General features: G+C 39.1%; 1 protein-coding gene across 8 annotated transcripts in view; it reads left to right on the top strand.

Annotated features, from left to right (window-relative positions):
* MACROH2A1 (macroH2A.1 histone) overlaps positions 1–22288 on the top strand; it is a 47727-nt gene extending 25439 nt beyond the window's left edge. For 4 of the 8 annotated variants that reach the window (XM_075164625.1, XM_075164617.1, XM_075164623.1 and 1 more), the window contains 5 exons: positions 1381–1491; positions 7921–8020; positions 13502–13591; positions 16783–16957; positions 21550–22288. In XM_075164625.1, the coding sequence (XP_075020726.1) occupies positions 1381–1491; positions 7921–8020; positions 13502–13591; positions 16783–16957; positions 21550–21715 (642 nt within the window). In that variant the 3' untranslated portion in view covers positions 21716–22288. Of the gene's footprint in view, positions 1–1380; positions 1492–7920; positions 8021–9518; positions 9610–13501; positions 13592–16782; positions 16958–21549 lie in introns of all 8 variants that reach the window. The other 4 variants (XM_075164619.1, XM_075164618.1, XM_075164620.1 and 1 more) reach the window with 4 other exon arrangements.
* Positions 22289–23885: the final 1597 nt, after the last annotated feature.

Below are 23885 nucleotides of genomic sequence, written 5' to 3'. Positions count from 1 at the left end.
GGGTCAAAGCTTCTGTATTCATCCTGTATGTCTCTGTTATTGTTTACTTGGTCACTCTTCTGATTGTTTCACTTCTTTGTTTTTCACACTGTTGAATTTAGTGTTCTCTCTTAGAACACCTAGTAGCTGACATTTCAAGTGCAGTGCTTCTAATAACCATGTGCTAATAATTTCCCTAAATCTGGAATTTTTTTTCCCCTACTTGATTACAAAAGCAGGAAGTCTGTTGTGGGGTTCTGTTTTTCTTCCACACAATAAACTGTATTGTCTGCTTACTATATTGGTATTTGGCTAACAGTAAACTCCTAGGGAATTGAAATAGGGCCCATGAAAATCTAATTTTCAAAACATTTGTGTAAAGTAAAGCATGGTTGCAGCTTTTAGAAGCGCCAATATACCCTTGCATCAAAGTCATTTTAGTTGCTCAGCCACAGATTTAGTTTATATACTTTGGAAAGGGACAATAGGAGAACAGTGGCTTGCTTAATATTCCAGGTGTGCTTTTTAGCTTCAGCATAGGTATTGCTGAGGCACCAGATATTTATATGAAATCATAAGTAGTAATTTTACTGAAAATACAAAATGATTTTTGGCACCAATTGAGTTTATAACCACAGCAGTCAATTCACTATCTTCATGAAGCATCCTTTTCAAAATGTTCCTAATTCTCATTTTTATTCAGTAAATCAATTAATTCCTGAAACTTATCATTTTTATTCAGTAATACAGTTGAAAAAAAAAAAGAATGGTGGTTGAGGGGAACTCCTTCTCCCCCTTCAGTTTTACTGGAGATAAAGGAAAGTGATCACCTTAAACAAGACAGAGAAAACTGTTCAGCCCATTTCCGACTACTAGGCAGGTTGAAAGTAGATGTATTGTTCTGACTCTGACTCTAAGGACGGCCAGATTTCAAAGCAATATTTCTAAAAATAAGTTTGTGAAGTCTGGGAGCACCTCAGTTCAAAGAGACAAAATTTGAACTCTGACAAGTCAGTTTTTTACCTTAGAATGAATGTCTGCCCACACATATAAATAGATACATTATCTTTTTGCACACGAGCCATTAGAAAGCTGTTAAAAGTTTGGGGTTGTTTATATTTTTTTTCTGCAACATTTAAGACAACTGTCATCTGAATTGTGCGCTGTCGTAGGCAAGAAAAGGCTTATGCAGATATACAGACATTAAGGTCATTTTTCCTATTGATTCCTTCAGCTGTAATCAGTCACTTTAGTTAGACTAAAGGATAAAATCCAAATGCCAGTGTTTGTACTGGCATTTTATTGCCTGGTAAACATTTATGGCATGTCATATATCTTCCTGTTATTAAATGGTGTTTTTCTCTCAGCCTTGAGTTAACTAATTAACTCTATTTTTGGAAGAAGAAGCAGGGAGAAGTGAGCAAATCAGCCAGTGCTGACAGCACGACAGAGGGAACTCCTGCAGATGGTTTCACAGTCCTGTCCACCAAAAGTCTGTTTCTTGGCCAGAAGGTATGCTCCTGCATTTTTATAAATGAATACCTATTTTTCAGTGTTGCTTAGGGAATACCCCCTCCCGCCACCCCCTTTCCCCAAAATGTCTGGGTACAATGGACATTTCCCCACTGAGCACTTGAGGAGGTGTATGATGCTAGTTTTTGAACAAAGAAATTCTCTGAAACAACTTCTAGAACATTTTAAAAATACATAAATGAGTCTTCATATGGCTACATAATTAAATACTCTAATAGAAGGAAAGCCTGTGTGCTTATAATCTATCTCGCCTTATTCATAAACAGCATAATTGTTACAGCTAAGCTTCTGCCAGAGATGAGATTAGTCTGAGAATAAAATGTGGTTTTTTCAATGGGCAGCCCACTTCATTGCTGATGTAAATGATTTACAGGTTTTTATCAAAACCTATTTTAGACGTTTGCTTATAATAGTGGTTTTATGTTTTGTTCTGCTTTGTTATTTACAAAAGTTAATGCTGTGTAATAATGAATGATGCTTTTATGAAAAGTTAGAAGTCAATGATCCTTTTTTCCCTGTGAATATGCTTTGGGACATGGGGTGGTTTAATACAAATACATACCTGCTTAAAGAGAGGATCCATTTAAAGAGACAATTCATTAAATTAATTTGGTCTTTTGTCTTGAAACCTGCCTTTAGTTCGTGATACAAAATTTTGTTAAGTAAAACTGCATCTTTCTTCTATCATTCAGTAATCAGATCATTGTGTTGTAAGTCATAAAAGATGAGCCATTGTCCATTGTGGAATGTATCTCCTCTGACTCATTTTTATTTCATACTGAGGTGGTTCTCCATTTATCCTTCCAACTTGTTTGCGAAGTTTAACATGCATGAGAGTAACGTTATTTTTTGCAAGACTTCTAATTTTCCACATTTAATTTTACAGCTAGAGCTAGACTGTTGGTTTGGTAGGGTTTTTTTGTTATTTGACTACTACTAGGGGGGTGGTTTTGAACATGTTTTTAAAAACATTTTGATGACTAAATTAGAACCCAGAATTTATAAACTACATTACTGTTTCAAGAAAGCAAGTAATGTCAGACTTTCGGACCTGATTTTGAACTCCTTTTAGTTACCATAGGAAACCTGTAATAAGACCCAGTGTTGTGTTCCAACGAGACTGACCCAGCAAATGAATGAGGCTTTGCTGTTGGGCTCAGTGGAAGAGAATCATGAACTCCAGGACTGCTTTAAGCTGTGGTGAGCAAAGCCAGTGTCTGTTGTAGAGCCTTCCAGTGAGTACCTTGTACTGGGAAATGGACTTTCTGGCTTTCTCATTCACTTGGAGTGCAGCTCCCTGAAAAAATTGCTGGTATGACGTGTCCATCCCCATACTGGTTCGTTGTCAGTTAGCCCTGCACATGAGAGGGGCCAGGTGTTAGCCTTTATTTGTAACACAGTACACATAATTAAAAAGGAAGAGAAAAACGAAAACCCATTTGTCTCCTGTGAGGGAACACTCCAAATGAAATGGATTATTTTCTGAGGGGTAGAGAATGCATAGGTGCTGTCGAGATGTGTCTAGCACAGATTATATTTTGCTTTTGACTCCCTGTGAGAAACTGTCTTCAGAGGCAGTAAATGATTAGTGTAAAAATCTAAGAAAAGTAGGCTATCTAACAAATATAAGAATTTTCTGTGTCCTGTTATGTGTGAGTTAAAAATGAAAATCTTACCTTGTTTGAACTGGTAAATAATATATTAATGTCTTTGTTCAGATTTACCCCCCAAAATAGCACATTTAGACCAACCTAAATTCTTTTAAGCATTCATGTTGAGACTGAAAATGTGGAAAGCTTAAAATGCAAAAAACCTTTGCACTGAAGTGATCAAAGAGATTTTATTTAGCATAGAAACAACAAAAAAAAGTATTATGCTGGCTTATTCCTAGAAATATTTTCAGACCATTCCCCAGAAATTATTTTCAAAACATGCATTTTCAAAATTACCAAAATAATTTTTATTTTCTTGTGATAAAAAAGGCAAAGATAAAACTTTCAATCATGGAGTCGGTGGGAGTTGAATGCTTCCTCTCTCCTGACCTTGAGGTGTGTTTTGCATGGGCCAGGAGGTTCCTGGGTGTGACAGGATGTCTGCTGCTAAGTGCAGGTTTAGCAGACTGCAATCTTATCGGTGGTGGTGGTGGTGAATTACTTAAGTGAGACATGGAAGTCTCGAATAATTGCTATTTATTTTGGAAATTTACAAATTAAATGTAACAGTTATCTATAAAAACTCCAGTGACTTTGAATCAGTTAAATGCTTCTGCTTAGCCATTTCTACATGCAATTGCTGTTTAAAAAGATAATACTGATTTTTTTTAAATTTGTCTAAGTCTGATGCTTAACAGGAGAAAAATCTGGTTTGTTGTAGTTGTCTTAAATTAGTGTCACATGGTACTCATAAGCATGATGAACTAAGAATTTTCTTCAATAGCTGTTCTGGACAATAGTGTTGCAGTTCGATTCCTTAGACTCACGCATGTTGCTTTTTTTCAAAGTGCGTGAGGGCAGAAGGTGTTTGCCTGTTCGAGGAGGACCTTTCTTCTATTCAGCATAGCCTCACGCTCCTTAAACAGCATTTTGAGGGAAGGAAAAATCTGCTAATCTCTTGGGTAGGGGGGACAGTGTGTTTAGGTGGTTCAGCTGGAAGCCTCAAAACCATGACTCCTGGCTTCTGGTTTTGGCTCATTCAGAGATACTGTAAATCACCTCGTCTTTCTCTGTTGCCTTCCCCATTTGTGAAATGGAGATAGTTACACTCTTCACATGGATAGTAGGAAAGCTTAATATGTTAAAACATTTTGAGCTTTTCCATTTGAGAAGCAAAAATATTCATATTGATCACACTTATTTGATTTTTCTTGAATTTGTACATGCAGATTTTCAGTTTACTTTCACGTTCTGTGTGTTCTTAATAAAATACAGTGCAAACAATGAAACCGAAAAGCCCAATCAATCAATTGGTATCTTTCGAACCTCCTGTGACATCCTTGAACACCTTTACAGCATGTCTCTGGTCTGCAAAACCACTATCTGCTAGATCAGGAAATAATTTACTAGATGCAGAGAAGGAAGAAAATAATCCTATTCGTAGTATCATGTCATTCCTAAGTGTTTAATGGGAAAAATGTTTTTCTTGGCTCCATGTTTGCAGAAGGGAAAGGGAAGGGTTTTATTTGCAAGAACGGCTCTTCATCCTTCTAATATCCTCAGATTTAATTACTGAAAACACAAATGAGGATGTTGCAATCCTGGGTATTGTTCAGTTTTTAAAAAGTACTGTTACTGCATTAAATCTTTAGGTAACTGCTGACATTCAGCTAGAAATTCTTAGAGGTCAGGAAATGGCAAAGAACCCTTCAGTTATACCTGTAGAAGTGTATTAGTGCTACGCTAATTAAGTATTAAAATCTAGTTAATATGTAAATGATTGCACATCCTGCAAGTGACATCCCAATGGAAACGTGGTGTTCTGCACATTAACTAGTTTGTTTTTCCTGAGACAATTACGGAGTAGAGGCAGAGTTGTAAGACCTCAAGGCTAAGCGTTAGGGTTTGGACTTTGAGAGACCTCAGCTTGTTGTCTGCAACAGGCATCTTCAGTTTTCTGTATGAAACTCATACCAGAAAAAGTTCCAAGACTTTCAAGGTAATTTTGTCTGAAATAAGAAATGCAAGGCTTGGCTCAGAAAATACTCATGGATGTGCTAAGTGCCATCTGCATTTTATCTAACTAACATTTAATTTAAATGTTACCTAAAGTTATGTCCGTTCTTTGTTGCACATGTATATGCAACTTGTGCCTATTTATTTTTTTAAAGTGGTCCTTTAGGGAATCACTTCTGTCTAATACATGCTTCATACTATTGGGTAATAAAATTGAGCAATTACTCACTGGAGCATTTAATTCTATGGGAAAACTTCTGATTTTTTTTTAATTGCTTTTGGCAATCAGATAGCTAACAGTGCATTGAACAGTAAATGCAAAATTTAGCAAAATAATACTTAGCTGCCAACACATGCTATGAGTGATGGGCAGCTTTTTAAGCATTTTGTTGTTGCTGTTAAATTGAAACTCCAATTACCAGCTGGTTGCTATGTAAATCCCATATATGAGTAGGCACAGAGACAGATTAAAGGTCTGAAACCAAAATGGTCTGCAGCCAATAGATCTGGGGCAGAAACTTGTAGAACACAGAAATAGGGATCAAAGGGAGTCACCTATAAAATGAACAAAATATGCTTAGGAACATACTAAAATCTCCACAAAACAGTCTTTTGGTGTGTGCATGTGTTTTGTTGTTGGTTTTTTTATTTCAAAATTCATAAAGTTTCTTTAACATTTTGGTTTGATTTAATTTGACTTTTTTTTTTTAAACAGCAGTTGCTTGTAGTCAAACTCAAGACTCAAACTCAAGTATGAATAACTTGCCACGTGTGAAGTATTAAAGGATTCTAAGCTATTTGGAAAGCAACCTTTCTTAGGTTTTATTACAAATTCCCAAACAGACCCGTACTTAAAACAAGGCTGAATTACACTCATTTTTAGCCAAAATCACCTTATTTTGAGGGAACGTAGTTCACTCAAGCAACATATGCAAATTATATGAAATTGCAGGCTTTTAAAAAGAGAAAGAAGGTCAATTCATATAATCACATGAATGAAATGGAAATAATTTTTTCATAAAACTTAAATATATGGATGTTGGCCTCCTTAAATGACCCATTCACTTGTATTGGTTTCATGAATTGGCTCGTATTGCCTATTAATAAACTCACATACACAAGGAGAAGATTTGAAGAGTTAAGTTTACAGAACGTGGGTTACAAACCAAGAGACAAAATTCAGTTATTGATGAGATTAATTGCCATGCCTGAATGTATATGTTATGCTTCATAAGTTGAACCCAGCGGGCTTTGGATTAGAAGGAATGCCTGGCTTAACTGCAGCTGGCTTTAGGACTTGCATAAATGAATGCGAACTCTCTCTTTCATAGTTGCTTTCCGTATTGCCTAATCAGCTACTGAAACAATCATTTTAAATGCATGTTGTAGATAGAAGCATAATTTACGATGTAGATAATCTATTTCCCCATATGAAAGAGTCTGGAAAATTTTTTGCATATTAAAGTGTTTTAAGTTTAGGCAGTGGTAAACTTGGTGCATGTGAAATCAGACTTCCCAACATCGTCTACAAAGCAGTGTTACAAACCCCTGGTTATAAGCTTCCCCGCATACCTGTCAGCATACTGCAGTTTTGACTTTTGCCAAGTTTGGCATCTGCATCAAATCGCCTCAAATTACAGAGTTGTTTCTGCAGTGTGGGTCACATACTATGACGAGACACCCGAACTGTCAGTAGTAAGCAAATTGTGCTATCACTTTACACCTCTAAACACTTCTAAAAAAACATCCTCACTAGTATGACATGGCAGGATCAGTTTGTTACCATTGCTGGTCTTTTCACTGACTTCTTATTTTATATGCTAGTTTGTAAGTCTTGCTCAAAATGTGTTGCTAGAAGTTGAAATCTGCACTTCCTCATCTTTCATTAATTCTTTTTATTCTTTTAAGAGCACGTAGTGCTGATGTGAGGTTAATCTCTAGATGTCTCTGTTAACTTCCTCACTTTACAGTATGCTCATGAGAAAGCCTTCTGATTTTGCAATGATTCAGACAGCAGTTGAGAAGCGTGCTTTAAATACATGGGTGTTAATGAGAGGAGTTAATGGGCATTAGTGGGTGGGGTTAAAATCTCTGTTTTCATAAATGATGGAAGTAAAGCAAATAAAATAAAAACTAGAAGCAATAAGCACATAATAGTGCCTCCTTACAGTGCTTCACCAGCCATCCACAAAGGCAGCAGAACTGAAGTGCCTGCAGTACAGATATGGTGACCACTAACAAGGAAAGAAAGAGAAACGTGTCTCCTTGTTAGGATGGAGGGATCGCTGGAGACAAGTGTGTGCGTTCTCAAAGATGTGCTCATGTTTGCTGGCTTAAAGAAGGAGGAGCAGCATCTTTCACCCAGTTTCAGTGCTGAACAGTCATGGCACATTCCCGTAATTGATGCGTAAGAAATTGTTAGGGTGTCCTTCATCTGTACTTTGAGGAGAAACGAATACCCTCTTATAATGCCAAAATAAGAATCCCAAATAGTGGTCAGCATAAAGCCAAAATAGAGCTTGTTAGTAGGCACATGCATGTCCTCCCAGTGTGAACAATGTTTGAGTCTTGTGTTTGAATTTTTTTTTGATAATAACCCTCCTTTATGACCTGCCTTTTATTTTGCATATTTGTTTGCAGTGATGCTATCTCCATCTGTGTTGCAAAGCTCACTTTTCTGCAGCTTCTCTGTGATTTCCCAGCTGTCCTGTTATTTCCCACCTCATGCTTTTCTTTTCAGCTGAACCTTATTCACAGTGAAATCAGTAATTTAGCCGGCTTCGAGGTGGAGGCCATTATCAATCCTACCAATGCTGACATTGACCTTAAAGATGACCTAGGTAAATGGGGCATGGGTTGACACAACTAACAGTCACATGGAAATTATGGAACCCAGAATTTACTCTCTAGGGCTTCATACATTTAATAAGAGCAGAAATTCAAAATTTGCAGGTTCTGTTTTGTTAAAGAACTATATTCAAAATACTTTTTCACCAAATCTGAATACTTGCAGCTATTGCTAGTCTTCAAGTTGATTTCAGTTAAAACAAATCATTTAAATTCTTTTCCATAATGATCATATGTGACTGTTAGCTATTTTGGGGGGTTTCTTATTTGGATACTTTGAGGACTAAAATACTTTTTTGTCAGGTTGTTTTCAAAATAAGCAGTTTCTCCATTCTAACTGCAATCTTGGTTTTTTTTCTGATACTCAGAGTAGGCATAAAATTTTTAAAGAGGAATGATTAAATAATTAACAATCCCCCAATCTTTCCTACCTTGATTTCATGTTTAATTCAGTCAAATAATTTGTTTCCATTATGCTTCAATTACTCCCTGTCACTTTCACATTCAGCTGAAAACAAATACTGATATTATACCAACAATGAACTTGTAGATACTATCATGGATGGTGTATCGCTTCTAAAGCTTCTAACTTGTTCCAGATTGAAAAATAAAATTAAAAATCCTTCTTCAACAGAAGTCTGTTCTTCAGCAAAAGTAAAAGAAAAATTAACTTTCATGCATTATGTACTGCATTCCCTTCTTATTTGATTACACCTGCTGCTGTCTTTTGTTTTTAAACTTCCTTAATAGAATACAATGCATAATTCTTCTACTGCATTTCCTATGGGAATGTACACAAGTAATTTAACAAGAAAAAGATTTAAGAAGGCTAATTTTTAAATCATCCTTTCTCAGAAGTATGTATATTTTTACAAGTGGCTCAGCCATTCCAACACATAATTAGAAAATACGCCTTACCTTTAAAATATAAGAACGATCATTTGTATTTTTTAAAGCAAATTCAGTACAACCCTGTCTGCAAATACATGGTTTCCTCCATATGAAGGAGACTGTCATTATTAGAAACAAAATGATGAATCACTAAACATGTGAAGATTAGTGCCTGTCAGCTTATTGATGCTGACAAAATGGAGAAACTAGTTATTTTGTTTGGCTTGATGATCCTGAATTTCTTTTTTTAAACAGATTCCATATTTTAGTGTCATGCTCTGTGGGGAACTGGTTGTTCTAGGTTTCTGCAAAGTGAAATGGGGTATTAGCTGATTTTAAAACTTTGGAAATGATCTCATGTGATTGCTCTGACTTGTCATTTTAACATTTATTTGATCATGTCATACTCAATATTCCTCCTCCTGTTCCCTACACCCCTTTCTGTACACACACCTGCACACACAACTCAGCATACTCCTTTGGCGCAAGGTTTGGAGATGTAAAGGTAGGAAAATATGGACGTTGGTACATGTGTAAATGTAGAGCCTGTGCTGGGTCTCTGTCCAACGTGGTTGATATACATCTGTTTACCTGTTGTAGTTGCAAGTTGTACAGGCTGACATTGCCACGATCGACAGTGATGCTGTCGTTCACCCGACAAACTCTGACTTCTACACCGGTGGTGAAGTAGGTAATGGAAAGTTCAGTGCTGCGGAGTTTGTATGTGTGTGCATGGTCAATCAGCAGCCACAAGCTTGTTGTAGCTATGCAGATTTGCATTCATTTCTCACTTCCAGCAGTCCTGACTGATAGTAAAAAGAAATGAGTAATTGCAAACTCAGTGGGCATTTCTGATTTTATCACCAAATCAGACTTTCAGAAGTAACAGTAGAATGCACCGCCAAAATTTGAAGTGCAGGAACAGTACGTGCAATGCAGGCATGTGACCAAGGAAAATGAATTACCACATTGTCTGTTTGACATGTTAAATGCCCGTTTTGAATATGGTTTGAGTCTTGATTTTTAGATTTCTAACCAGTTCCAGTATAGCCTCTCCATGCCAAGTTTCAGATGTTCACATCTGACATGCTGGATCTAGCCCATCTGTATTTTCTGAACTCTTAAGATTGGTTAGTTTTTTCATATTTTACCTTATGGACCGATTACCTTCACAGCCCTGCTCAACGGTCCTCATGCCCACAAGCACACGGCTAGTGACATTACATACGTTTTTCAGGCGGTCGGTCATCTAAGCTACACCGATGAGAGAAGGCATGATAGAAAACATGACGGATGTCTCAATTCAGTATCTTAAGTGTCCTCTGAGTAACTCTGATCCTAGTAATACCCCTCTCTGCGTACAGTATTTTGAAGGATATCGTAAAAGGGTAGCAGTACTTCAACTGAACTGCCTTGGTAATTTGAGAAGGCAAATCAGAATTTGGGCTGAATACAGAAGTTGCTGGTAAGGGTGATGACCCACCATGCTTAAAAAAGTCACCTGATCCCAGCCTCTTATCTTAACCACGTCATCGCTCTGCGAATGGTCTCCCTCCACGCCGGAGGCCCTGTGTCCGTACTGGCTTGGAGGGACACGCGTCCTGCGGCAGAGCTGGCGTGTCCTACGGCGCCTGCTTTTTCTGAAGGGGCTACTTTCTGAGTAACACACAGGCGAACGTAGCTCTGTATAGCCTGTTGGAGCAGGAACAGCTGTGACTTGGCTGGCTAAACATTATGCAGAGACATTAAAGTAAAAGTGTCGTAATGCCCTGTATCTGAAGAACATGCTTCCAAAGCCTGTCAGACTCATTTAGTTAACGTGCTTGTCTCCTACCCTTTGACAAAGAAATGCTTTGCTACCCTACAAAGAAAATTGTGTCTCAAAGCTGCACTGCTCATTCCTTAGTGTAGGTTCCTGTTGCCTCTGACTGCTGTAAGAAAGAATAGAAGTGCACAAATGCTTAGCTTCCAATGATTAACTTTTACCCATCTAAATTTTTTTTTTATTTTATTTTTGTTGTTTTTTTCCCTAACAATTTAAATGTACTGGGGGCTTATCCTGAGAATTTTAGAGCCTAAATTTCTGCTAACGCTGTTTTCAACACTGATACCGATGCCTGCTTGGAAAGCATGAGATAATGATCTTATTCTCATGGGAGTGACACATATTTATGCCTGTGAGCAAATAAGCTACTAACCTTGAAGCTGTGAAGCAAGACTTCCATCAAGAAACTTACTAATGTAGTGGAAAATGGTTAAATACAGTATGTCCTTTCCCAGATGAAGCTGATTTACAGCATAGTTCTGAAATATAATTTCAATATAAACCTTCACTATTAATCAGAAGAAGAACATAATTGAGGAGCAAATGCAGAAAACCTCACGATTCATACCAAATACTACTTTTGCTCTTCTTTGTACCAGATTTGCAAGAAGAGAGCTCAATGAAATAAACTGACAGGGTTGTTCATTGCTTTTAATTATAAATTAATTCCCAGTAGAAGGGAAAAAGCTGATCCTTCTGGGTTGAATTAAACCAAACTAGGCTAAATTCCATTAAATGTACAACAGCTTTGCAATGGCAAAGAAATGACCTACTTAATAGATCTTTTCTGTTCCTAGGTTCTGCACAAGGCTTAATTATGTTTCCCCTTGAAAGAAGAGAAATTAAGGATTATGAATGTCATGGGGTTTAGGACTGATCTGAGTTCATGGACTCAAGGGGAATATAACTGGAATATATACAAATATAAATAGGAAGGATATGGAAAGACGTACAAGAAGAATATAACTAGATCGGAAGACTGTTTCTTTCCCTCCCCAACCCTTGCCTGTCAGTGATTTTGTAGGACCCTGGTGTCAGCCACGTCTGCGAGGCTGGTTCAGCAAAGGGCGCTGCGTGTCCTGCTGCCTGGCATAGCGCTGCCTTTGAAGGGCGGCGTGTTCCACGCACCTCAGGTCTGGGGTGGATCTCCTTTCCTAGCACACTCTCCTAAGACACCTTGCTGCTACAAATGAAGCCGTTACTGTCTTTTAAGAGATTTGTAAGATGGTGCCTTCCACTCAGTTGCACAGGGATAGGTAACTTCGAGTTCCAGAAAATTCTTAGTGAGGAGTTTGTCTGAATAAACTTAGACTGAAGTATTTCTATAAAAAAGCTTAAATGAGCACAAAGAGCAAATTACACTCTGACCTACGTAGTCTGACCTTGCAATCCAGCTTTTGGCTAACACCCATTGAGAATCGGTTATGAAAAAAGCAAAAGAAAAGGCATACATTTTTTAATTGTCCTCAGCTTTTGTACCCCAACAGCAATAAACTGTCAATAGCAAAATAGAGGCAGGGTCACAGAGTCAGTTTTTGAATGAACAAACAAATGCATTGTTTTCAACTTTTAATCTTCATTTTGGAAGAAGTTTAGCAATGGTGTCAAAACAAAAGCATCTTGCAGTCCTCTTAGTTCTTAGAGCTGTAACCCTGTTTAGTAAACTGAACCTTGGAGGAGGGGCTCTGCTTCCTTGAGCATACAGTATGTGCACTTCCATCAGAAAATGCGTTTTTTCTTTCTTCATCAGTGAAAGTAAGGGGTTTCACCAAATAAATGTCTAGATCCTTAGAGATCCTAGTTCTGAATTTTTGGAAATCAGTTTGCAAAGTAATATCTCAAATCAGAGCCTTTATGATATCACTGCTTTTTACTTATCTACCTTTATAATTAATATGCACAGTGCCAAATTATGTGGGATGCTTATGTAGTTAGGAAAATGCTTTCTTGGGCTGTTTTTTTAATATTAATATTTAAAACTAGAGCTGCAAAATAAGATCTAAACCATTTAGTGATGGACTGCCTTTGTAAACAGCATACCTTTTGGTTGCCCTGAAACACTGCACAGCTCTTCTCCTCCCAGAATGACTTTGTCCAGCTCCTTAGCTGTAGTTAGAGAAGTTCATTGGAGGAATATGTTCCTTAGAGATTCTCCTTATTTCTGAGGCTCTTCCTCTTGGTTAAAGGTGGCTCAACAAGCTGGGCAGTTACCAAGTAAAGCAGCCCGCTGCACTCACGAGACTGTTTCATTCCTGGTGCCACCTGTTGGGGTCAGGGACCAAGATCAGGTGAGTTTCAAATTCTTATTGTGGCAAATGGCTCTTTAAAACAATTTGTAAGAGAGAGGGGAAATGAATCTTAGGGGAAGGAACGGTGAACCTTCGACCGCTCTTGAGCTAGCACATTCTTCTGGAACATTTCACACTAGCAGATGCTCATGATAAGGAAGGAGGTAGGGATGTCATGTCAGATGTTTTGACTTTAAAATCGGAGTCTGAGAATGCTAGCAAGGGATACCGATGTGAGGTTTTTGGGTTGTTAGGGTTGTCTTTTTTGGTTTTTTCTTTTTGTTGTTGTTGTTGTTGTTTTTAATGACTAGCTAATTCTGAAGTCCCAAAAGGTTTAGATCTTACTTTGCAGTCCCCAAAAAATGTTTGGGCAGAAAACTCTAGGATGATGTTATAAAAAATAATGATGAGTCACATGTCTGCTGCGGAAACCTGGGATCAGAGGAGTAAAATAACCATTCTCTGTTCAGGGAGCACTTTGGAAAAGAAAGGCGGCAAGGAGTTTGTGGAAGCTGTCATTGAGCTTCGCAAAAAGAACGGGCCGTTGGACATAGCTGGAGGTGAGGTTCTGCGCTTCGGAAACCTGCAAACAAAAGCCTGCGGGCACTGGGTCGCTGTCGGCGGCGTCTGCATTGCCGTCAGCCAGCCAAGCTCCTCCTAGTGCAGCGCTTGGGTTCATGCCGTCTGCAGACAACTTTTATGGGTTACACGATACTTGTATTCTCCAAAGTTAAAATACACACGTTGCATCTTAAGTAACCTTTACCAAAGCATCTCGGAAATGGTGTAGCGATGTCATATTACAAGTAAAATCAGTCTATTCACAGGTACGCGTATACACAATGAAAGTTGATTATTAAGGGCACAGTTCAGAAAAGCAATTAATTAGGTGCGTATTTTTCAGAACAGTTGAGTCCAACCCTGTTAAACATCTGCTTTGGTGAAGTGCCGCTGACTTTCACTGAACTTAAGCACGTGCTTAAAGTTAAGCATCTGCTTGCGTACTTTGTTTAATCAGTGCCAAAATCATCACTATAAAAGCTTATGACTTTTTGATGCCTAGTTATCAAAATTTATGTAATATCTGAGAAAAATCTACTATATGAGTAATAAAGTTTGGTAATGACGATATATAATTTTACACCATCTGTGAAATTGCTGATACATGTTATTCATATAGAAGGCTGATTCTGCCATCTGTGTTTATGCTATAAAAATAAATACAGTGTGCGCAGTTTTGTAAACGAATTCTGACTAAAGCTGAAGAGGAGATGTAAGACTTCAGCTCTGACAGGAAGAATTACAACTGTTTACTTCTGGTGCTTAATACAGTGGGGTTTTTTTTTCCTTGCTTTTTAAAATTTTTAGTAAGTTTTTTTTGAATTCTCGTTCTGCAAAACTATGTAGAATCAATTACTCACTTTTTTTTTTTGCTTACTTCTGTACAGTATTCTTTATCAGCCCAGACTGAACTGCTTACAAATAGATTGCAAGTTGGAGAGAAAAGATTTTTTTTCTCAGCCATCAGTGCATTCCTCAGATCTGAGGGCTGCTTGGCAGTCTTACCCCGCGGGGAGCTCTACACTGCGCTGGCAGAAACTGGCTGTTAGGGACTTGTTGGAGGACTCTAGAGAAGAATTGGTACACATCAATTTCTCAATCATACGGATAGCCAGTTTTCAGATTTCTCAATTATATGGGTATCCCTTTAATCTGCCAATAACAAGGATCCTTATCTGGAGTATAACTGTAACTAGCACAGAACATGTCCATTCTGTCTTTCCTTTCCTACAGCAAAAGCATAACTTACTTCCCCTTTCAGAGCATTTGCGTTTGAAGTAAGGGACAACTGCTTTTGGTAATTAACAATTGTCCTCCACAGAATCCTAATGAGTTAATTAATGACTACCCTAGAAAACGCTCCCTGAGAAATATTGAAGTTGGTGATGCGTATCGATACAGTATTTTATTCTTTCAGGATGAAGATATTATCCACATTTCACATCTGACCAGAGATATGTCAGCTGCTTTTAATAGATTTTTCTTGGATTTATGATGTATTCTGAATCTGGCAACATTTTAGTTGCACATTATGACAAATCAGCATTGCCTAACACTGAGGCTATTCAACATGTTGAGAATCTACAAACCCATAAGAACGTAAATGCTTGTGCTTCCATTGTCCTTCAAAATGTACTCTTCTGATTAACCTCCGCTCAGAATGCCGTATGACAAAGTCTGTTTTCTCTTTCCTGCAGCAGCTACAGGATAGTATCCATATGTGATGATTGTGCTCCAAGAGTTCTTTCTACTATGCTTAAATAACAAAATGCCTCATAAACATTCCAGAATGGAGTAGAGGATTTCTGGCTTCTAAGCACCTTTACAAACCAGATTTTTTTTTTTTTAAATTATTGGTATTTTTATCATTTTTTTTAAGACATAAGCTGCCATTTTATACCTACACTTTTGTGGCCGTGTATGATTATATCCCAAAGCGTGCGTGTTACGGGGGCTGACTCCATGAAGGTTCAGTGTACGCTCTTGTGAGATTTCGACTAGCTGTTTTTCTTCCCTCAGCCTGTGATTAGGGTGTTTTTCTTCCCTCCTTTTTTTTCTTTTTTTTTTTAACAAACCAAAGTTACAACTTTTTAATTGCAACCACAGACCTGTGGGTTCAAAAATGGCAGTGATCCTCTTATCCTGTTTTCTGGCAGGCAGAGCACAGTCTGTTGTTGCTCTGTGATGGGAAGTGGTGAACCCAGAATGTGTTCTCCTGCTGAGAAAAGGCCTCTTGTCTGGAGAATCCCTGGCTGCCAGTAGTCTGTAGGCAGGCTGTGCTGCATCCTCTTAGTCCCCACACATCCGTGGTAGTATTGTGGTGATAATATACGTTTAGCATGGTAAAAATTCTTCTCTATTTCTTTGTACATACAAGGTCTTGCCTGTTAGTATATAAACGGTGTAAATCAAACATTGTGAATCTATAAATGCATCCTCTCCAACCATCTGTCAAGAATGGTGGAAAGAGAGAAACTAAAACCAGTGTTGTTTAAGTCATCTTGGATGACCCATACACAAAAAAGCTCAAATAAGACCAGGCCCAAAGTCTTGAAATCACACGAAATCACACAACTGTTTCTTTACAGTTACTCAGAAACAAAGCTGGACATAAAGCAAAAATCTGAATTCACCTCTTTTCTGGCCCTCCTTACCAGTTGGCAGAGCACTAGTAGCTCTGAACTGATCCAGTTTGGGCTGCAGTGTGATCAGAAGCTAGGTAAACAAACTGTGTATTTGGCAGGAGTAGCTGAAGGTCCCACAAGTCGTAACTCTGTGACTGTCTAGCATCCTGATGCTGCAATAAACTGAACCAGAGCAAGATCATCCCTTGAACGGGTTTGCATTCTAACAGATTACTTGCCTTTCTCCTTACACGTTACACAAGTTTGCACAATCCCCAATATAAATGTGTTTCCTTTGATGTCAGCCACGAATTCTTGCTCTCTCTAAAATAAGCTCGGTTATAGCTATGATTTATAAATTACCACAGCAAAGTGCAGCTGGAAATGGAAAATACGAAGTCTCTGTAATCATGTTGTTATATTTTAAGGCTGTGTGATTTGTAATCTAAACCATTCACAGGGGCTAAAGGGAATGTCTGTCAATTGTTTGCGATTTTAATCACATATGCACTCTTTTAATCCTAAGGAGAGGAAAGGAATTATGTTTCACTTTCGGTTCTTACTAGCTGTTGTCAGTGCTGGCCATGGATTGCCTGCGAAATTCGTGATCCACTGTAACAGCCCAGGTTGGGGCTCAGACAAATGCGAGGAGCTGCTGGAAAAGACGGTGAAGAACTGCTTGGCTCTGGCTGATGAAAAGAAGCTGAAATCAATTGCATTTCCTTCAATTGGCAGTGGCAGGTAAGGCTGTTACACAAACCCGATGCCAAATAGGTCACATTTTCTAAGTGCCATCTCGTATGTTCCCTTCTCATGTACAAAAGCCATTGCTACAATGCTGACTTTATTCTTGCTCGTTTAGATCAGTTTCCTGAATGAAATGTTTCTTCTAGGTTTGTTCAAGCTGTGCATGGAGCCTGCAGTATTCTCCTGAACACTAGTTCAACTTTGGCAGGTCTAGTCGTGATCCCTGCAGAATCTTAATGCATGCAAATAGGTTAAAGAACATAAAACAAACTTGTTAAGAGGCTATTAAAAGCCTTTTTTCGGACTATCAATTTGTTCATATAAATTGGGGATGTGGAGGAGAACATGAAGAAAAGGGATCTGTTTTACCTAGGTTTAGTGCATAATCAAACTTGCTGAATACTTGTCTTGGGATGGCCAGAAGACATGCCTTAGCATTCGTTTAAGCAGCAAACCTGAAGTGCCTTGATTCTCAGGATTTGCAGAGTCACTTCAAGCTCTCACCCAAAATCGTAAGCTGAGTTCCATGCAGGTTACATCCTGGGGCTCTTTCAGAAAAAAAAGGCATTAAAAGCCTTTGCCAAGGTTTTTGAAAGCCACAGTCTAAAGTTAAGGTCCTTTGGCTTCGTACAGGATGCTCAGTGCCTTTGAAAGTTGGATCACGTTCTTAAGAGTCTAAATACAGACTGCGCTTTTAACCTGAGGCCCTTGGGTTTGGGGTGGGGAGGGAGGTTTGGAACACTTGGCCCGTAATGATGGCTCAGTATGAAGACCAAGGGCCAAAACTAGGCTGAATTACACAGTTGTGTACTTAACCCTGAACAACTGCCCCTTTTGAATTTGCCATGAAAGAAGTTGGCTGATGCACAGCAAGAATATTCTTCCCATTGTGCGGTGTTGCAACACTAGATTAATTCCTGCATATTCTGTGGGTTAGGGCAGGAAGTGCTGTTTGAGCTTTTGGGTGAATGACAATAAAGAAACAGAAGTTTCACTAGGATAATAAATTTAAGCGACTTGCATCAGACAAAGCTCCAAATAAGGTTAATCTGCATGGGTGTCACTTTAAGGAGGTAACAGGAGCAAACTGTGTGGAATGGTAGAGAAATATAGCGGAGGGTTCATACTAACCTGTTGAATTAGCTGTCAGGTGCACAGGCTAGTTGGTACAAAGAGAAGCTCTGAATTGCTCTTCAGGAGAAAGTGATTCCTCCACGGACTGTAGGGTGACTATGGAATTGGTTACGTAGGTGCCTGGGGCGAGGCTATGTAAAGTGTCTTCCACAGAGCCCTTTCTTTTCTGGATAGCTCCCAGTGAAGAACCAGTCCCAGCCCTTGTTGCGAAGTAGTTGATTGGTGTCGGAAGGTGGTGAAACCCTGAATAATCCTGAGATTCACGTTCTGTTATGAAATCTGGTTACTGACAGGCAAGATCTGTGGCTAAGTTCTCAACTTGGCATATGCACGTCATTCTTACTCAAGCCAGTTGAAGTGGTGCTTTTAAAAGACAGAGAGGAATCAGCAGGCCTTGAGAAATATATGAGGTTGTGTATTTTCCCTTTTTTCTCTTAATTAGAGATATTCAAGCATAAATTAATTTTCAAGAGAACAGAGTATATTCTGACAATACTCTCTACTTGTTTTTATGAAGTCAGAAGCGTTAAAAAAAAAATAAAAGTAAAGCTTTTAAAGACGACAAATGCCAAAGACACCACATGTATGCAGCTATTCTAGTACAGACATCTGTCAAGCAGACATCACCCAATAAACCCACATAAACAGTTTCATTCTCTTTTATAGTTGAGGAATGGGATTACATGAGGGCAGTTCAAATAAATCATGGGGGGAAATAAAATAGCATACTTGTAGCGTTCAGTGGGCCAGATGCTCAGCTACAGCCAACTTGTGGAAAGCACGAGTTGGGTGCTGTACAAAGGTAGCCTGGAGTTCAGTCTGGTAGGGCCAGCAGGAGAACAGGGAAAGGAGAGTTAGGGATTGAACATAAAATCGTCCTCGGAGTAGGGATTTCATTTGAGGCTGTGACTTTGATCTGAATTGACACTAGCTTGGCTAAAGTCTCAAACTGCCTTTCCACAAGAATTTAACTCAGACCAGTAGATCGGCACAAGAGGCTTCTGTTTCTTGCAGCCCACACATGGCCACTGGGTCAGCACCTTTCTTCTGATTTTTCTACTCTGTCTCTTTCCTTTCTTTTGGGAGAGTGGTCCTAAACAATTTACTTTAATCGGCTTCCCTTTGTGCATGCCTCCCTTTGACCAGGCTGCTCTTCTTTCGTTTGCCCTGTTGTGACCGCCTTGCTGGAACGCTACTGAAGTGGAGGTTGCATGACTTCAGAGTCCCCGTGAGCAATTCAGGAAGGGTGCATACCCTCATTTTGATGCTGGCCTGCGTGACAGTTCCTGCTCAGGAGCAAAACTCCTCCAAGATCTGTTCAATATATGCCAGGATGCAGCATTCATAAGTAACTAACAAGTGATCAGATGTGGCGGCATGCTGAGTCCGTGTCTTTTTCTCTATGTAAGCTGACAATAGGAAGCAGCTCCTATGTCAAAACTATGTCTCAGTTGATTAACTTGTCACACAGCTGATTCTTCCTGACCAACTCATTTGGCTTTGGAACAGTACAAGTTTTGTCACGATGCTTTTTCCTTTTCTTTTTCTTCTTCAGTAAAAGAAAAAATTGGGCATTTTGAGAAAAGAAAGAAACAGCATGAGCTATTTCATGTCATCATTTTTGAAATATCACAAGCATTATCTTCAGGCAGTATGTATGATATCACATTACAGGCAGCACTACCACAGAATTGCTCTCGGAGTGTATTTTATGGTAAGGTAATGTGCAGTTAGTGGGCCATGACACAGGCAGTTGCCTTTCTCATTTTGTGTCTTGCAGCACGTAATGAGAGGGAGAGTGCAACAGCATTTTATTGTCAGAGTTTGGTGCTTCAGTGAGCAAATGCTAAGTGATGTTGCACCTGTTAGTGCCAGAGGTGAATTTAGCCCAGCTTCTTCCAATTGCTGAGGAAACTCCTGAAAAACTCAGCCATCTGTGTAATCTGTAAATTATTAGTCGTATTAATAGTACACATTTTATAACAGGGAGTATTGACCATTATATATCTGTAAGTGCATGTCAGGCAACCGGGTGATGTTCAGTCGGCTCGTTCAAATTCTGTTTGGGTCCTACTCGTAACAGAGCGATCATGTCCCATCACCTTCAGGCTGATTATTGGAACACACTTCACTGCGGCTCGGGGAGACTTCAGCTAGGGTGAAAGTACAGCCTGGGTGGTTAGCAGTACTTCATGAGAAATACCACTGCAAAGCTTGGGCCACATTCGAGGTAGTTACCAGGTGTCACTTCAGGAGTTTGCCATGACCTGTAAACCCACAGTTCGGGTCATGGCTTTGTTCAGACCATTCTACTTGTGCTTGACCGGCTTTAAGATCAGATGAAACTTTCAGACAATGGCTGCTAGATAAAAATGTGAAAAAACTTGTAAGAAGGGTTCCCAGATTAGGCACTGAGCTTTGAAATTCAGTGGTGCACAGTTTTGTCATCGGACAAAGCAGCAAGGTTTGTTCTGTTTGTCTGTGGCTTCTCCAGAAGAAGGAGGCAGGAGCCTCTTCTTTAGGCGTCACTAGAGGAGTGGAAAGGCCTCTGGTTTTCAACTCTCTCCAGCTGATACCAAGCAGATGTCTTTGAAGATGCTTTTCTTAGGAGTGTAATTACATTGAATCAGCCTGTAATTAAAAAGGATGGAAGGAGTGTTGGAAGTCTTGCTGAGGTTGGCTTAGAAAAGCCATCGAGTCCCTTAAGTCTGTCCTCAGCCCTGGCACAGCTACTTTGGCTTCCCAAGCCCAGTGAAGTTAGACTGACCCCATCTGGACAAGGCTCTCTGTGACCCGGGAGAGCAGACTTGCTCACCTTCACTCAGCCTGCTTCACTTTTTCTACCCCATTTGAAGCGGTAAGGGTGTTGCCAGTGTTGTTTCTCACTACCAAACTACTAGAACTCATTCTCTCTTCCTTTTCAGTCTGCAGCAAGGCTGTACAAGTAACTTTTAAAAATTTGTGCTATGTTGTTAACCATTAATAGTGGTAAAGCCATTTTCTACTTTGTAACTTTTCATGCTTCATTTTCTCTGTCAAGTTCTCTATCCCTTTTTATTTTTCTCTACTGGTTTGTTTGTTTTCAGCACGGGTTTGACTCTGCAACTCCTAACGCATATGTTGCCTTCCTCAACACTTCAGGCTGACCGGCTGTTGGTTTACTTGTCTGTGAAATGAGAATAATTGACCCATCAGATATTGTAAGGTCCAACCCATTAATGCGTGTGGACTCTATTCACATTTTGGGAATGCTTTTCTTCCGTTTGAACATTTTAAGTCTTGCCTGAACAAACAAGTTTGTAGCTTCTAACTGGGACTGTAAACACTGGCTTTGTAGCTTTATTTGCCGTGCTGCGGTAGAGAAAAGACTGCGCATTCCCTGCAAGGTTATACCATCAACAGCTTGTTCAGCAAGTCCTGATTTTTCTTTCTTTTTTTGTCTCTCCTTCTAGAAACGGCTTCCCAAAGCAAACGGCTGCTCAGCTGATCCTGAAAGCCATCTCCAGCTATTTTGTGTCAACAATGTCCTCTTCAATCAAGACGGTGTACTTTGTGCTCTTCGACAGCGAGAGTATAGGGATATACGTGCAGGAAATGGCCAAGCTAGATGCCAACTAAGCCTAGAAAGCTACAGTACCAGCCCCCTCTTCTGCCCATCGTCCTCCCCAAATCCTTAACTCATTGTGAAGCAGAGCATCCCTTATTTTAAATTTTGCTCATCTAGGGGAATAAAGGTGGGGTTTTTGTTGTTCTTTTGTTTTGTTTTGGGGTTTTTTTTGTTTGTTTTGTTTTTACTTTCTAAAATGTTTTATGTTGGCACTGATAGTTGGCATTACTGCTGTTAATGCACTGTATACCAGGCATCGTCTGAACTTAGTGTAATCTAGGAGATTTTATAGTTTTATTTTAATGAAGTATGGATTGAAGCAGAAAGCTGTTAGGAGTATGTAGTCTTTTACTTGTGAAAGAAACAGGCCGACCCTATTTTGTAACTGTGTTGTGGTGCTTTATCAATACATCGAGTGGCGTTCCTTTCATTTTTTAAAAGAACAGATGCTATAAACCTAATTTGTGTTTGTTTATTGTCTTAATGATAAATCTGGAAGAAAAAATACAGAAACCCTGTTGTCCTTAATTATATTTACAATTTTGAAATTGTGTGAATTGATTTAGTAAAATGTTTGAACTGTTGCTGTTGGTGTACTTGAATTAATTTTCCCCTTAAGCCTTCATTTTCTAAATTCTGAAAAGGGATAATAAGACACTGGATCTGAACCCGTGGCCTGGAAAGGTGTTTGGAGATGCCGGGCCTCTTACCTGTGCTGGATGTGTGCGTGCCCAGTGACACTCTCCATCGGATCTTTTTCCAGTGAGCATTCAGACTTTCCAGTTGGTGCTTCAGATCTTCCTGTTCAGAATCTGACTTAATTGGCTGTTTAGTTTGGGAGGTTGAAGCCTTTTAGATCAAGCAGGGCCTAGGATTTTTTGAACTAGTTCCAGTCATTTAATATTGGCCTGTTTGAAGCCATTTTGTATTTTTTCCAAATATTTATGAGCCTGGTTTGTATTCGTTGCTGTATCATTTGCACAGCTGAAATCCATACCAACATAAACCTTTACAGAAGCCACTTGTTTTTGTACTTTAAGAAAGAAGAGGTTACATGTTCAAAAGCCACTGCATATGAATGCTCGCTCTGAAGAGGAAGCTCTTCCTTTGAAGTCTTTAGCCTGCTTTCTAGATAGTAGGCATACGTTTTCCATCTCTGTTGAAAACTTCATTTGCTGATGAAAGAGTACTTCACATCCACTCTGGATCGATCCCGAGCAATGAGTGGACCAATAAGCTCAGGAATACCAAATATTAAAAATGTGTACCTTAATCTCCTGCAAGAGTTTGGTTTTTTGTGTAGAAGTCCAGATACTTGCAGCTTTCGCATGGACTGCTGTAGAGGAACAGCAGCAGCAACAACAGAAGACAAAATTTAAAACAAAGTTAAAAGGAGGAAAGAGTAAATTAATTTTGTGCCTCAAATACATAAGGTGTTTGACCATACTGTGGGCTCAAAATTTTTAAATGGCCAAAATGCATCTGGTATCATTGTTCAAAGACAGCCATTCAAGGGGCAATAAATGAAATAAGGTGCAGTACTTCAGCATTTGATTGTGAAGTGTGTGTTCCTGCAGTTGCATCAATTCTTCGTTAAAAACTGAAACTGCACTTTCCACAAATTTCACTAGGTGTCACTAAAAGGATTGAAAAATAGAAAAAAGCATGGATGAGCAGGTACCTGGGAAACACTTGGTGTGAGAAGGCCCTAATTTTTTCAGCACAGAAGAGGATTTTTAATGCAGAAGGAACATACACATCAAAATGAGTGTACAGATTACAGCTTCTTGGTCTCTTTGCACTGTAGAATTTACTATGCTGTATGAAGTCTCACTTTTTTAAAGCCTCAACATTTTCATGTCAGCAACAGGAAAAAAAAAAAGGTGTTTGTCCACAAGTATTTTCAAAGTACTTAAAAGTACAGCATCCAAGGGCATTTAATAAGTCTTTTACAATGTTAATGGGAGGGCCGTTTTTGGCAGGGAGGGCCAACTTTTGTCTTTCAACTAGAAAATCCCAAAGCAAACTGTGTTGTAATTCAAATCACATGGGCTTGCTCCTTCTGGCCTCACCTCTGCTTATTCAGCTGCTGGCTCCATAAATAGCCCGGTTTAATTCCTTGGGATTGCTTGGGATGTGCTGTTTGCTTTGTTCAGATTCAGGTCCTTTTGCAAAAAAGGG

Source organism: Calonectris borealis, chromosome 15 (genome assembly GCF_964195595.1).
Source record: "Calonectris borealis chromosome 15, bCalBor7.hap1.2, whole genome shotgun sequence".
NCBI classification, from domain to species: domain Eukaryota; kingdom Metazoa; phylum Chordata; class Aves; order Procellariiformes; family Procellariidae; genus Calonectris; species Calonectris borealis.
Note: the sequence above shows the minus strand (reverse complement) of the source record. Positions and strands in the feature narration are given on the sequence as shown.